Raw genomic sequence first — 16,910 nt, forward strand, 5'->3', positions numbered from 1 at the left:
CACATAAATTAATTAGGAATTGCCAGATTTTAATTCTTTCCCCCCCTTTTTTTTCTGGGCAGGATCTTGCTATTCTGTAGTCCAGGCCAGAATCTGCCTTAATCTTCCTGCTGCTTCTTTAGAGAGCTGAGATGAGAGTGTGACCATGCCGGGATCAAATTTGAATTTTCTTCAATATATTTTGACCATAAGAGTTTATAATTACCCCTGTTTATCATCCTCCTAGCCACTTACCAGAAATGCAAAAATACTACCACCACCACCACCACCACCACCACCACCACCACCACCACCACCAGCAGCAGCAGCAGCAGTAGCACCCAGCAAGCAAAGCTATGGACATAAAGCCCACCAAAAGTTTTGATTATATAAAAATATCAGCACCAAGACAGACTAACAAGGTCCATAACTTCATGGTGGCTAAAGTTTGAATAAGATTTCATCTTTAGGGCTGGAGAGATAGCTCAGAGGTTAAAAGCACTGACTTCTCTTCCAAAGGTTCTGAGTTCAGGTCCCAGCAACCATATGGTGGCTCACAACCATCTGTAACAAGATCCGGCTCCATCTTCTGGAGTGTCTAAAGATAGCTACTGTGTAATTATATATAATAAATACATCTTTAAAAAAATCATCTTTAAAAAAATTAAAGTTGTGAAACAATCTGTTGTCTTTTAAAATCACAACACAATTGTATTTGATTCTAGACTTAGCCAACCATAAATATAACATGGCTAGGATATGCGACAATCTGGCTGGCTGACTGCAAAAGGGGATGTGTTTTACATCTTCATGTTTAATTTCAGGGGACAGAAAGTTTCATTTTAATAAAAACACTTGGAGGATTCTTTGGTAAGGCTTGAGCAGTCAAGACTCTGGCAGCAGCACCCAAGGCTGTGACATCCAGCTCTTTCCCAACAACACTGCAAGCTGTGGCCAGGAATCCTCCATTTCTGCAGGCCTACAATCAATCTGTGCAGCTGTACAGCACCCACTATGACCAAGCACAGAGAATGATCTGCAGGCGCTGCCAATGTCTCTGTGAGCATATTCACACCACTAGCTTGGGAAGGGCTAGGGGATATTTGGGACTAACTATGAGAGTTTTTGCTAGCTACTTTTGAATTAAAAGACTTTCTCTTTTTCTGCCTGTTAGAATTTGGTAAAACACATTACCACCCACACATATAACTTATGTGCCAGTTTGGGAGGCTTTGGGACCTTTTGGCCATGGGGCACGACTGGCAGGCACAGAAGCTGAGGTGAAGTGGGGTTTATGGTTTGAACCTGACCTCTCTGGTTCCTAGTTGGTGTCATGTTACAATAAGCTGCCACTCAATCCTGCCACCATAGCAGCAAGCTGCTCCTACAAACATGCTCTTGGTGTCATGATGGGATTATTCTATCAGTGACAAGAAATGAAATCAAGTATCACCCAGCCTTGGAACCATGGGACACGGGACACTAACATCATAAACTCAGACAAGGAGCCCTCAAATGTTACAGTTTGTACAGAGAGAATCAGACGTGCTCTTAGATGCTGGTAAGCCATTAGAAAAAACAAAGGGAAAGGAGACACTGAAGCTGTCCTGAGGACCATAACCAGCCAGCAGCAAGAATAGGCACGGGGACTAGACAAAAGCACAGAACAGCAAAATGGCTTCAGATCTAAGACGACATTTTTACTTTACATGGTAAGTGTGTGAAAGTGTTGGCAAAGACAGCCTGCCATGTCTCAGGAGGAATTCCTGGGCAGATGAGCATGCTCAGACAAGACAGGCAACATAAGGTGCTAGGAGAACATGCAAGGCCCACTCCAAATGTCATCAAAATGCTATTGCAGGCCACTGCCTATCCCACCAAAAAGAGGCAGTAGCAGCAACTTTAAAGGCAGTTAGCTTAGAGCTTATCACCGGCTTTCCAGAACACAGAGGCCAGCATGGTGGAGTGTCCATCTGAAGTTCAAATACTTAGGTGCCAAATACATGCACGCAAATCTCAAGACAGATTTTAAGATGAAGCCTTGATGGTTTCTAACTTGTAGGAGTATGTCATGTAACTAAGAACCATCTCCCACAAGAAGAAAAAAACATTTTAGGCAGAATTAAATAGGAAATGTAAAGAATATTTAGATAAACTTTCAAATTCAACCATCAGTTGTAAGGTAATACAAACACCTATCTCCTAAAAATGTTCTGAAGATGAGAAGGGTAATTGCAAGAGCCAAAATCACAACTTAGAAATCTCCCATATGCGTAGGCATGGACTGTGAGGGCTCATGGTGCAGCTGTGATGGACATGCATGTGTGCGTGGATACTGCATGTAAAGCTGTGATGACGAGCATGTGTGCGTGGATACTGCATGCTGTAGCTGTGATGACATCTATATGTGCATGGATACTGCATGCTGCAGCTGTGATGACAAGCATGTGTGCATGGATACTGCATGCTGCAGTTGTGATGACATCTATGTGTGCATGGATTCTGCATGCTGCAGCTGTGATAACATGCATGTGTGCATGGATACTGCATGCTGCAGCTGTGATAACGAGCATGTGTGCGTGGATACTGCATGCTGCAGCTGTGATGATAAGCATTGTGTGCACAGACACTACATCCTACAGCTGTGATGATGTGCATGTGTGTAATAACTGGCATGTGTGTGTGGATACTGCGTGCAATTGTCACTGCATTTTTTTCAAAGTAAAGTTTTCTTTCAAAGTAAAGAATTTAATTCAGACTGAAGCCAAGGCATTATGAAAGGCAGAGAGAGGAATGATAGAAAGAGGGTATGACACGCCCTAGACTGGACACAGGCTTCTCCAGAGTCGGTTTAAAATTAAACAGAGGTCATATTATGCTGGTCATGGTGGTGCAGTCTTTAACTGCAACATTTGGGAGGCAGAGGCAGTGGATCTCTGTAAATTCAAGGTAAGCCTGGTCTAAATAGTGAGCTCCAGCCTAGCCAGAGCTACATAGTAAGACCCTGTCTTGAAAAATACAACCAGAAAAAGTCATTAAATCCTTCTCTCCAAGCCATCACCACTATAAGTAATAGAGCCACTTAAGTAAGTGTGGCCTTGGAGTTGAGAGGGATCCCTTTCACAGCTGACTCTTCAGCACTGACACCCAACCCTGAACAGCACTGAGATAATCTGGAGAGAAGAAACACTAACCGAGAACAGGGACACAAGTCTTCTGCTGCTGAAAAGAAGCTGTGATGCTATTCGCAGTGGAACTGGGACCTAGAACCTAAGCAGAAAACAGGTTATGTCAGCAGGGATTCCACTTCAGACGGCAGCACACCAAGGCCTCCACTAGCCTCCCCAGCCTGCTGCTTTTCCTGGTTATGGTTCCGACAAAGTAACTGTCCGGTCCCTTATAATTTCAACATACTATCTTTTCTTGTTTCATCTCAGACCCCTGTCTCCTGACTCCCAGAAATAAATAACAGAGGAGAGAGCTCTACACTAACATTTGCCTAGCCTTTTCCAAATGAGCATAACCCATGGGAGGGGAAAATCCAAAAGTATATAGGACACACAAGGATCCATTCTACACAAAGACCTGTGGGAAATAGTAATTTTTATATTAAAAAAAAATGTATGTTTCACCTTACGAGTGGACCACCAACCCTACATAGATGTCCAGAGGCATGCAGTGAGCCTCTGGAGAGACCAGCTGTAATAGCATAGCATTGGCAAGTAGCTCAAGGTACCCTGAACATGGCCCATTTCCATACTTCCAAACAAAACAAATCCATACACGTTATCTACAAGATTTACATAGTTTGTGTCTTAGATCTTAGAAACTAATGTCTTCTGAGTAGAAGTGGAGAGACATTCTAAATTGTTGACTTCAAAATACTAGTTTTTGAAGATGATCTTGTTTTTAAGCAACACCCATTACAATAAATTCAAGCATTTGTAGCACCAAATTTTTAGCTGCTTTTTTTTGCTATGCTCTGTGAAGCACTCTTTGCAAATATCCAGCCTCTTATCGAACCTTCAAAGCACACAGGAGAAGTATCCCCAGTAATGGAGAAAATCAAGACTCAGAACCCCATGTTTCTAGCCAATGAAATGATTGCAAGCTCCCGTCGCTAAGCACCAAATGCACCCTTCTGCCCACTGCCAGGAAAGGCAGGGCTAGGCACGGAGCACACTTCCTTCTCTTCAGCTGATTCCCTGGTATACTCCACCAATAAAGGAGACTGCAAAGTCAGAGGGAAAGAGACACGTCTGCTTGGAAGAGCTGTTCATTCCAGTTTCTCTCCATCTCTGAGAACTAGCCTCCTCAGGACTGCCACCCTCAAATCTCAGGTCCCACTAACCAGCACTCTTTCCAGAGGCTGCAGTGGGCCTGTGACACTCCCAGCTCTGTCCGGTCTTCCTCAGCAGGGCACAGAAGATGCCTCTCTAGCTCTCTGTGTCTCTCATTCTCCTGGGTTTCTCATTTGCCTTTTCAGCCTCTCCCCTCATCCCACCCCGGGGCTTACTTAACCAACCAGGAATTAAACTCTGTGTGGAAATTAACAGGTGGGGACTTTTTCCTTTCTGGGCTCTGACACCAGCCTTCCTAAAGCCTAATCAAAATTCTCGACAACTGACTTGAGGGTTCAGGCAGGCAGTTGAGGCCTAAAAGGCACAGGGGTGAGGATACGTGAGAAGGTTTCATGGGCACAAAGCTCCCCCTGTAACTTCAGACCTGGGAAGGAAAGGTCAACTCTAATCCTAGCTTCCCCTCCCTACACCACGGACAAAGATTTCAGATCACCGAGACAGCTGTGTTACATGAAAAGGAAAAATAATAGCTTACTTCACCTTAGCGTGAAACAGTAAATAGCGCAAGCACACAGCTAACGAAGTTTAACCCTGGCACTCTAAGAGGGTTGGTTCTCTTTGATGCTGGGGTCATGTGTCTACAACTCTGAGAAGGAAGAGCATGAACACAGCTTCTGAGGGAGCTTACTGGTATGCCTGAACTCTGTTGGCTGGTAAGAGTCCAGATTTCTGGAAGTGCCCTCTCCATCAGGTGCAAAGTGCTCTCAAAGGCCCTCTGTAACTCCTTTGCTTGCTCTTCAAACTCGAAGAGAAAAAGCACCTTTAAAATAGCGTGCACTTCATCTAGAGAAGAAATGGGAAATGGTAAGTTGTGACCCACTCCACTGACAGAATCAGACAGTAATCTCTTTCCCACATTGCCAGTGTCTAAGAGCCCCTTACAGATGCACCCTCCCACACCCTTCTCCTGACTGCTGGACCAATTCAGCACAGCAGAAGGAAAGAGGCCCTGTGGGTATGAGCAGAGAGCTGTGCTGTGCAGCCCCTGTCCCTGCTGAAGCACTACCCCTCACAGGGAGGCTTCTCCTCTAGAGGTTGGGAAGGGCTGACTCAGGACTGTGTACCGTGAGCGGTCCATACACCGTGCCTCTCAACCATCCAACGCCACAACCCTTTAATACAGTTCCTCATGCTGTGGTGACCCCTCAACCATAACATTATTTTCATTGCTACTTCATAACTCTAACTTTGCTACTGTTGTGAGTTATAATGTAAATATTTCTGTTTTCTGATAGCTTTAGGTGACCCCCATGAAAGGGTCATTCCACCCAAGAGTTCTGACCCACAGGTTGCCAATTGCTGCTCTAACTGGAAAACAGTATCTTCTTGAAAAACATTTTTTTTTTGAGGGGACCTTGGTGGAAATCAGAGAACATCTTATAAAACGTGGATTTTTCCTTCTACAATGTGGGTCCCAGAGTCCGCCCTCAGCTGCCAGGCTTACCCTCTGAGCCCTTTGCGCAGCCCCAGATGCATCTTAACTGCGTGCTCTGTCTGTGGTACCCGTTGCTACCTGCTGTGGCCATGCATCAGGGAGCACGGAGAGCGTACCTTTCAGCTTCTCGACGCTCTGCACCACCTCCCCCAGCGCCTCCAGCAGCGCCAGGCCCTCCAGGGGGCTGCCCTCTTTAAGGCTATGCTTCTTCCGCTCTGCCTTGCGACGGTTTTTAGATGACCTCCTGCCAGAAATTAACGACAGTGAAAAGGAGGTCCCTCCTGAGTGGAATCTGAGAAGCCAGCTGTACCGATTGGCCACCACTAGCTAAGAAACCAGAGTGACCACAGATGGTAGTCACGTCTCGGGAAACATTAGCAATGAGGCGGTAAACCCACACATAAGTAGTGGAGTCTAGAGAGACGCAATTACCTGCAGAGTTCTGCTTTTCTCTTACGTTAGGGGTAAAATGCAGGGTAAGGAGGTGGTACAAGCCTTTAGTTCTAGTACTCAGGAGGGAGAGGCAGGTGGACTGCTGTGATTTAAGAGGCCAACCTTGGTCTATAAAGCAAGTACCAGGCCAGCCAAGGTTACATATTGAGATCCTGTCTTAAAAAAACAAGGGCAGCCAGGCGGTGGTGGTGCACGCCTGTAATCCCAACACTCTGGGACGCAGAGGTAGGCGGATTTCTGAGTTCGAGGCCAGCCTGGTCTACAGAGTGACTTCCAGGACAGCCAGGGCTATATACAGAGAAACCCTGTCTCGAAAAAACCAAATACAAAAAACAAAAAACAAACAAACAAAAAAAATAAGAAGGGCAAGGTAAAATGAGTTTCTGACAGCACACTGGAGCAATGAAGAAAAGACACCAACTTGAATTCTACAGCCTTATCTTATGGATGGAGGTCCTTGCACAGTATACACTGTCCCTCAGGGGTATCCTTCTACCCCACCCACCCCACCCCCACCACCCCACCCCGCCCACACTCTCTTCGGAGAAAGCCAATCTGCTATTCTTCAGCTACTTACGCAGATATCCTGGAGCTACTGTGGGAGTATCTGCCACTCGTATCACTGCCAAACAGAATACTGCTGGTTTCCGAGAAGAGGTCCGACTCTGGGCCATGGGGTGCCTCTTTATCTGGAGAATGGATGGATACTACAAAGTTGATCTCAAAGTAAATAAAGTAACATTACAGTTTACCTCATTTACTCTCTTTCTATTTGGGGAGAAGGTGGGAAGGGACTAGAAACTCATTTTATGAAATGTTGAAGACATCACTGGTCTGGTTGGATGGGGAAAGGAGGGACTATTTGCTAGAGATCTTCTGATTTCTGCCTGGCTTGAATCTTAAGCACTTCTCCAACATACATTACTCCTATGAACTTTCATACAGCTACAATAGAGCAATCAAACAGTAGTCTGTGCCGACTCAGCAACTTGTGTAGGTTTAAATCTCAATGGGACAGTGATGAAAGCAGGGGACTGATGGTGTTCTCAGTCACTGAGTCCTGGTGCTTGTGGGATCCCTGCACTGAAATTGGTGGTGCCCTCACTGTCCTTCACATGTACTTCTTGGTACTTACACTTGTACTTTCTGTCACAGTACCCTCCCCAAAAGTCAAGCCCATGCTGGCCCGAAGTGTTGATGCCCTGCTCTTCCACTTCAAGACCACATGCCCAAACAAACCCTGTCTCTTCATAAGCTGACTGTCTCAGAGAACAATCAACAGGCAAGCAGCAGACAACACACACCGGGGCCGGACTTCCACACAGCACAGCATCAGCGGGGTACTGTTTGGAGGCACTCACCCACATGGACCTGTGGTGCTTGGCTCTTGAGCTCTCGGACCACCTGTAAGCGGTTTTTATGGCGAATGAATGTGGCTGTCTGAGAGTCCAGAAAGTCCATGTAATTTTTTTGGGCTGAGGATGCAGAATGAAAAATACCTTGAGCATGGTTATTTAAGCAAAGAGATGAAACTTAAGTAAGTGGGATGTGACAAAGCAAAGCTAAAATTCAGTAATAAAAGATGTATTCAGGTCTACCAACCAAGATTTTTAATTCCTCCATTAATGAGTTGGAGATCCTAGATCTCAGAGTTCATCAATTCTGTTGGAAGCATGAAAATTCTTGTGCCCACATATTTCCAGGGAAACCAGGAATGTGAAACATGCAGGATTCTTTGCAATGGAAAAATATAAAACTTGTGCTTCCATCCAGAAAGCTGGGAACTGGAGGTGATTAATAATCTGGTGATCTGCATTATCTGTTGGGCCAGGCCATATCAAGTTCCTACATCCGGGTCCAGAGAGGTGGCTAGTAATCTAAAGACCTTTACATTAACTGCATAGCCAGTGGCTGTCCCAAACAGAACTGGAGATACATAATAGTCTAAATGACCTTTACATTACCTGCATAGCCAGAGGCTCCCCCAGGCTTCCCCAATCATGACTATAGGTGGCTAATATCCCAAATGACCTCCATATTATCTATATGATAGAGACTAGGCCAGATCCTTCCTTAGGTCCTTAAGCTAATATAGTAGACTATCTCCAGAACCTATCTTCTTAGAAGAAATGACAAGTACCCTGAGTTGAGTTTCAACATAATCATACTTCTTTGTGCATTGAAGATTGTATTACATCAGAAAACTTTTTTTCCAAATTATATTGTGTTTAAATATACTGGCAATAAACCCCCTGGCATCTGACTTCCCCAGGTTTGATCAAAGTTGATGAGATCAACCTGAGCTTAGTAATTAAATTCTTGGCAGCTACTGTCTGCTTTGACACCTGCAAAGACCGATCACAATACCACACCAGTATACTCTCTACCACTAAACTTACAAATCATATCAGTTAAGACTTGATACCTAATCTAAAATGAAAAAAGCAAACAAAGGAAAAATGAAGGGAGCTGCTAACAGGCGGGATGGAGAGAGATGACTGCTTCTTCTGGAACACCCACGCACGTGGCTCTGAGTGTGGAACAGAAACGTCTAATGGTTTCTAAACTCACTGTTCAGTGGAAAGACGGCATTAGCAGGATATAAGAAAATACAAATAAAGCATGCTCTTATTAGGCTTATGCAGAAGAAGTATCAGCATTTCCAACTTTTTTTGCTTATTTTTCTTTGATTTTTTTGAGACAGGGTCTCTCTGCATAGCCCTGGCTGTCCTGGAACTTGCTCTAGTCCTGGCTGTTCTAAAATTCAGAGATCTGCTTGTCTCAGCCTCACTGGTGCTGGGATCAAAGATGTGTGCCACCTGCCCTACTCATTCCCAAGTCTTTGGTCAGTGGTAGAGCAGCCCGGCTGAGGGCACAGGGTCAGGGAGGATGCGTTCTATCCTCAGTCTGGGATGGCAAACCGTACAAAGTACGCACGAGTTGTAATCAGAACCAGGAAGGGTAAGAATGTGAGTCCACACAAATGTGCTCACCAGGCAGCCCTGCTCACAGGGCAGCACTAAAGCCAACACAGACTCCCTAAGACTCCATATGTGAAACCAATGCTCCTTTCCACGTTGCTCCTAAGGGTCCAGAGACCAGATATTCTGCAGCTGTTAGGTAATAATAGTCTTCTCTGGAGCCACATACCTTATTCACAAATATGTTTTAGCTTATCTCGAAGAGTTCTAATAGCCCCAAACACGCGTAAATCCTTCACCTAGATTTACCCATAAGTAGCATTTTACTGTACTTTTTACTTCCCGTTTCTCTATAAAAATGTTTATGATTACACACACACACACACACACACATACACACACAAAACACACCCTGCAACTTCTATAGAAACTGAAATGAAATTATTGGTAGGCACTTATCTGTTAATAAAAATAAAGGAATAAAAACAGGAAAGTGGCCACTGATAAAATATTACTATATAATATATTGTATATCCAAGCCTACTAACTATCCGAAACACAAAGATTCCCCCGCAACCACCAGCACCAGCACGTGACCCATCTCAGTGCCAGCACCACCAGCATGTAACCCATCTCAGTGCCAGTACCCTACGGGCAGAGTCAGGCTACTGAGGGCAAGGAACACTAAAGCTGAAAGAGTCAGGCCTGCCCTAAACCCAAATCCATGTATTACAATGACTGAAACATATTGTATCACAGCTTTCAACATTCAAATATTGTCAATGCCATCATCTTACAGTTTACAATATTCTTAAAGACTCTGATGAAGTCAGCAGAACATATTAAAATGCAATACTATAAGGAGCCATACCTGATCTATATCTTTCCCCTTTCTTAATAGTTCTAAAAGAGAACACTACGTAAATGTACTCCTCACCTTCTAAAATGGAAGGCTTTACGCTGGTTTCTATAATATCCACTCTGTCATACTTGTATACCTAAGAGGGAAAAAATGCAGCCTGTTAGGACAGGAACACTTTTACCCAACAGAGAGTTAAGACAGAGACTATTAGAGAGATCTGGAAATTTTCCTGAGGAACAAGCTTCCTAAGTTGAATTCCAAGTATGTTACATATAAAGGCACAATTACAAGGGATGGAGTTGTATTTATTGTTGCTGTATTATTATTTTGTTTTTTCGAGACAGGCTTTCTCTGCATAGTCCTGGACGCCCTGGAAGTCTGCAGACAGGGTGGCCTCAAGATCACGGACATCTACATGTTTCTGCCTCCAGAGGGTGGAGATTCAGGAGTGTACCACTACCTCCTGGTTTTTAAATGGCTTTGGAGACACTGCTTGTGGTTAGGATTGGGAACTCAGCATTTCTATTTGACTTCACTTACTCAGAAGACAAGGAACTCTAAGTGTCCTTGGCTGCCCTCTCCCAGCACTCCCAGCACACAGCAGCATTCAAAAGCCTCCCTTACCAGCCTCAGAGCTTCTTCCCAGGCAGATCCTTCTAGCAGCAGGAGCACAGCTTCTTCATAATCCTGACAAGGGAAGGAAAGGAAGAGTACTGGTGAACACAGCAGCACCAGAAGCCACCACACGGAGTCCCTCCACCTCCCCAGGATAGGCAAGCTTTCATAGCTCCAGTTCTCCGCATCTTGCCTGGCCCAGTACCTACAAGATACTAATCTCCATAAACACTGATATAAAAGACAAAGGGTGGAGGAGTTAATCCTCTGAGTGATCACAAACATGTTTTTGTTATATCCTTGGTTATCAAAAACATAAGACAAGCTTGTCAAAATGGTGTTTTCCCAAAATCACTGCCAAGTGTAACTGGAAATAATACCATACCCTAAAAAGTATATTGAACTAAACAGTAATTTCTTGGTTGGCTTGCTTGTTTCTTGTTGAATTATAGTTCTTCATATATTCTAAGGTATTAAATCACTATCAGATAAATGCTTTGAAAATATTTTCTTCTATAAGCTGTCTTTGTACATTCTTGATAATTCTTAGTTTCTATGAAGGCCAGTTTATAGATCTGGTTTTAACTGCTGATCTTGGTGTGGGGTCTAGCACACCGCCACAGTTATGAATAGGGTTAGCCCAGCTTCCATAAGTGCTTTGCCTTTCAGCTCTTACCATTAGGCTGAGGATATATTTTGAGTGCCTTCAAGTTTCTTAAAGCTCAGAAAATATCAAATAAAAGTCCACATTTCTAGCTTCTCTTGAAAGGGAAAAAGTGACATATACATTTGTGTCATTTGAAATTTTCCAAATCACTAAAAGCAAAAGTAGTAACAAACTACAGAATTTGTAATATATGTAGTTAAAGCATTGTCCCACTAAGGAGAGGCAGGAGAAATGGAAGGTGCCCTTGTTGGGATGCTTACCCTGCATGTGGAATGGTATGCTAGTTTGTGACTCGTGCACTGTAAATCACAGAGCAAGCATGATGAGGGGCACGTAATTACCAACAGCAGAGTATGATGACACATTCATGACAAGGGCTGAGCCTGGATGGGGCCACAGCTTAGTGGGCAAAATCTAAACCTAAACATGAAGCTGTAGAGATGGATTGAAACAATGAAGAAGCATGCCGTGGTTTTAAAAAGCTGGAATAGCTGGATTCCCAGTATACCACGACAACGTCAGAATGAGGGATGGAAGGAAGACCAGCCAGTGAAGAGGATGGAAACTGGCAGGACCATGGGCGGGCATCTACCTATACCAGAGCTTGAAAATGTAGGAGGCAAACACTTGCAGAAAGGCAAAAACATGGAAAATCTAAACAGATTTTTTTTTCTCCCAGCATCCCAGAGAATTACAAGAATCAATAAGAACAGAAAAGGCCACACTGCACAAGCACCTGACCACCCATTGTAACCCAGAGAGCACTCCATCACACCGCACGCACGCACGCACACTACTTTCTCTACATGTGACCACATTTTGGCCCATCCGGTATTTTTTTAAGTATAAAATCACAACAGAAAGTAAAAAAACTGGAAATTTCCAAAGTACCTGCAAGTTAAATTACACATTTTGAAACAATTCATGGGTCAATGAAGAAATCACAAGGGAAATTAGAGAACAGAGGCATAACATACAAGAAGCAGCAAAATGTAGCCGAAATAGTGTGTAAGAAAAAATATGACATTAATATTTGCTTAAGCTAGAAATGAAGCAGTTGGAGAGATGGATCAGTGGTTAAGGGGGCTTGCTCCACAGTCATAAGGACTGACAAGCTATACGTTCCCACAAGCATGTACACAATCCAGCCCCGAGTGGGCAGATAGGGAAGACAGGGTTTCTCTGTATAGCCCTGGCTGTCCTGGAACTCACTCTGTAGACCAGGCTAGCCTTGAACTCAGAAATCCGCCTTCCTCTGCTTCCCAAGTGCTGGGATTAAAGGCGTGTATCACCACTGCATGGCTTCTCGCAAGAATCCTAATACAAGTAGTGACAACTGTAAAACTCATAAGCTAGGTGCAGTGGTTTATGCTTGTAATCCCAGCACTTTGGAGTTAGAGGCACAAGAATCAGGAACTCAAGGCCAGCATAGGGTATGCTGAGATCCTGTTTCAGAAGAATGAATGAATGAATGAACGAACAAATGAATGATGAATGAATAATAATGCTACTTTCCTCATAAGCCTGGCCACCTTATTTTGTTCCCCTGGGACCCATGGTGGAAAGAGAGAACACCCTGAATGCCGTCCTCTGATTGCCAAATAAGTGCACACAAATGTGCATTTGCATGCATTCACATGTAAAAACAAACAAAACAAGGAAAGCCTTCTCTGAGTTGGTGATGGAGGTGCAGTATCTTTAATCCTGGCACTCAGGAGGCAGAGGTAGGTGAATTTCTGTGAGTTCAAGGCCAGCCTGTTCTACAGAGTGAGTTCCAGGACAGTCAAGGCTGCATAGGGAAACTGTCTCAAAAAACACCACCACCACCACCACCACCACCACCACCACCACCACCATCACCACCATCACCAAAAACAAAACAAAACAAAAAAACCCCCAGCAAAACAAAACAAAAACTCAAAACGGAACAAAGCAACAATCCTTGGTGTCTACCCACTATGTGCCTGTGTCCCAGTGGCCTGTTGTCAATGTCAGTACAGCCTTAATACTGTCATTATACATTTTGTAATTCGACCAAAATTTCACATACAATCCACCAAAACATTAGAAACCTCCAAGCTGCCTTGGTTAAAAAGAAACATTTTTAATATACAGAAGGGTAATAAAAAGCAAGAAAGTACGCCCTGCATAATGGACTGTCTTCTAAATGTTAGGTTTCAAACTGATACAAATGACAGAGGTGCCTACTTAACATCAAAAGCAGACCTGTATGCCAGGTTCTCCCTACAATCCCTGTCTCTACCTGCTACAAGGTCCCCTCCCTACAATCCCTGTCTCTACCTGTTACAGGGTTCCCCCTGGCTGTCCAGGGGGCTGGGCTGTTCCTCCCTATATAATCCAACCACTCTCGTTACAGGATCTTTTTGTATCATTGGGCTTCCAGCCAGTGCACCTGGGTTCCCCACTCGTTCCCTCCCCACTCTCCGCACATGGCACAACTCATCTTCCGGTCATGTCCACTCTGACCTGTCCCAGATGTCCCTTCCTCTGGCTATGCTCTCCCAAACATCTTCTTTAAACTTTTCCTCCATCATACCTAAGAGCAGTCATGGCCTTTCTTTTCTTTTTTCATTCATTTGGGGCTGAAACCCAATTTACAAAGAGAGTGGGTAACCAAAATGGTTGGATTATATAGGGAAGAGCAGCCTAGAGCCCTGGGCAGGAGAGTTTAGGGCAGGGGGTGGGGAATGCCAGCCAGTAGGACCCTGTAACAGGCAGGGCTGAGGGATTGTAGGGAGAACCTCGCACCTTAGTCACTTGTCCTGGTTTGAAACCTAAGGCCCTGGGGCTTACTACTTCTTTGCCAAAGTTAACACAGGAAGCTGTCTGCTTTCTACTAGTGAGGTCACGAGCACACACTACAGCAGAGAATGTACATGAGCTCAGGACCTCAAGTGCTTGGGGATTTTCTTTTCAGATTTTAGAATATCTGCACATATACAATACATTATCTTGGGGAATAGAAGGGAAGTTAAGCAAAAAACTCATTTGTATTTCCTATGCACACTCCATACCCAAATGACCCTACACTTGAACACAACCTGTCACGTGGACAGGAACAGGCTTTCAAGTCTGTGGCATCCCTATCAGTTCTCGAACACTGCAGATCTGGAGGCTTTTCAGATCTGTATGCAGGGTAAAGAGTCTGTACTTAGAGACACACCAGCCTGAGATTGTCGAGGCAAGTCAGCAAATGGATCCTTTAGAATCAACCCCGCCTCAAGAGCTAACCATTAGCACAATTCCTTCAGTTTTCACCATCAGCAAGCAGGTACAGGAAAGTCTCGGGTTGATGTGGTGTCAGGGAGCAGCTCACCTGGGCGTACTGTTCGAGGACTGTTGCTGCCTCACAATGTCTCCTCTGCTCCACCAGTTTTCCTGAAAAGACAGTGGCAAGGACTTGGCAGGGAAAGGAAACTGGCTTCTACTTCTGTCCCTACAATGCACCAGACTAAAAGCTTCTGAGTCTTTGTGAGGACATAGGTGTTGACCCAACATGAAGCACACTCCTATCCACAGTCTAACTATGTGCTCTAGGTGCCAGCCTGAAGCAGGAAATGTTCAGCTGTGGTGCCCCTAGGATTACAGAGACGTGCTAGCCTGCCTAAGAAAGGAATCTAAATTAATCACAGGATTTGACAATCACTAGCATTTCTGACCTCTGAGAATAGAACAGTGTTTCAGGCCCTAACCCCTTCCTGCCTTAGGATGGAATCTTACAAGATATCCAGGTGAGTAACAAAACAAACGCACGGTGGCACAGCCCACGGGCTCCCCTGACCAGGTCAAAGCCCAATACGGCCAAGTTCAAAGTGAGTGACTTGCTGCACATACTTGGGACAGCCCATTATGGTCTTTATATGAACAAGGGAAATTCACCCCAGTTCTGAGCACCTTTCTTCTCAAAGGCTACAAGACATCGTATTCACTAAGCACCTATACCTGCCACCTGCACGAAACATGACCAGCCATGTAGCACTCTCTCAGAGGTTGGAAGTGCTGGCCCAGCCTCCACTTCAGGAAATCCCTCAGCCCAGAGCCACTCAGCGGCCTCTGCTTTCTGTTTGTATCTGTGGTCTTGTCCACACCAGTTCTGGCAACTGCTACTATGGTTTTCAACCATGTATTGGCTACACCAGAATAGCTCCATTTCCAAAACTTCATCATTACCTTCTTGAAGGGCCAACACAGCTACACTGTTACATGTGGCCATAATATCAAAGGGTCAGTGAGTAGGGTGGACTAGACAAGACAGTGTAACTTCAAGGACATTTGCAGCCACAATTTCATTTTAAGGGCTTACAAAGCCACATGTACCCAGCACACCCAGGTCAGAGAGGTAAACTGCTTTCGTTAATATGCTAGTGCATTTGGAGGTGCTTATAGCAGTGGGACTCTTGCTGTTTAAAAGAGCTAGAATGAGTCTGTCTCAGGAATGCTGCCCTAAACGTATTTACAAAATTACCAAACAAAACAACAAACACAAACCTTTTGAAGAATAAACAGAACATGGCCCTGCTTACCTGCCAGTGTTCTAGCAAGGCCAGCCACCTTGTCTTTGGCCATCTGAAGTTGGGCAGCCACACAGAGGGCCTGCTGCCAGCTGCCACAAGCCAAAAAGGCTTTAAGCGCCTTCTCCTGGGCCCCACAGCGGGCAAACACAAGACCTGCTGGCTCGTACTGGTGCTCCTGCATCAGGTGCTCGCCGTAAGCAACGCTGATCGCCTGCGACAAAATATAGAGATTGATACAGAAATGGGTTAATAGTTTCTTTATATTTCCAGTGTAGGCAACTCTAGTCACCACTCTTGAGCCTCTTCCTTTTTCTACTCAATCCCCTTCTGAAGGCATAGTATTTACTCACTCAACATACACTCAGTACCTACATATGTATCATTCTGGTGGTAGGAGTAACAGCCACTCTGTCCCACAACACACACACAAAATTTAAAAACAGTGCATGAAGCCTTTGCCTACATGGCTAACACAGTATAGTCTATAATAAATGGCAGAGGAAGATAAATGATAGGGAATAATGGAAGTTTGCCACCTCTAAAGACTACAAGGGAATGAAGCTATGTGAAGAGTCTGGAGAGAGCAAATAAGGGTTATGTGACAAGAATGTACACAGCAGGTTTTAGGAATAATGAGGTTAATGTTACTGGGGCTGAGGGAAGGAAGAAAACCAGAGCTCTGAGGCAGCTTGGGGTGAAGCAGAAACACAGGAATACAACACAGTCCTTGCCCTTCTGAAAGCCATAGCCTGGCAGAGAGACAAAGTAGCAAGTTAGCAGTTTAACTGGCCCCTAATCCACGAATGGCTTCCATGGGTAATGTCCATGGATGGGTGGATTCAAGAAGGAACGCAATAGAGAGCTGGCAGGTCATCATTCAACACAACTGGGGAACAATCTACAGTTAACTGGGAATATGGAGAACGCCAGAAAGTGGTGCTAAAGAAGACGGCATGGGGGGGAGGTTGGAGAGATGTCCCAGAGGTTAAGAGCACTTGATGCTCTTGCAGAGAACCCAGGTTCAGTTCCTACCACGGTGTCAGGCAGGTGTCAGGGGAGCCAACACCTGTTTCTGGCCTCTG

At 44.7% G+C, this 16,910-nt stretch overlaps 1 protein-coding gene across 1 annotated transcript in view; it reads right to left on the minus strand.

Moving 5' to 3' along the window:
• Window positions 1-16,910, minus strand: part of Elp1 (elongator acetyltransferase complex subunit 1) — a 54,512-nt gene that overhangs the window by 1,840 nt on the left and 35,762 nt on the right. Inside the window, exons 28-36 of the mRNA XM_052176517.1 lie at window positions 15,838-16,039; window positions 14,631-14,692; window positions 10,636-10,698; window positions 10,087-10,147; window positions 7,590-7,703; window positions 6,806-6,917; window positions 5,892-6,019; window positions 4,969-5,123; window positions 3,174-3,249 (exon numbers count right to left, since the gene is read on the minus strand). Coding sequence (XP_052032477.1) covers window positions 3,174-3,249; window positions 4,969-5,123; window positions 5,892-6,019; window positions 6,806-6,917; window positions 7,590-7,703; window positions 10,087-10,147; window positions 10,636-10,698; window positions 14,631-14,692; window positions 15,838-16,039 — 973 coding nt within the window. The remainder of the gene's footprint in view (window positions 1-3,173; window positions 3,250-4,968; window positions 5,124-5,891; window positions 6,020-6,805; window positions 6,918-7,589; window positions 7,704-10,086; window positions 10,148-10,635; window positions 10,699-14,630; window positions 14,693-15,837; window positions 16,040-16,910) is intronic.

This window comes from Apodemus sylvaticus, chromosome 3, assembly GCF_947179515.1.
Source record: "Apodemus sylvaticus chromosome 3, mApoSyl1.1, whole genome shotgun sequence".
Taxonomy (NCBI): domain Eukaryota; kingdom Metazoa; phylum Chordata; class Mammalia; order Rodentia; family Muridae; genus Apodemus; species Apodemus sylvaticus.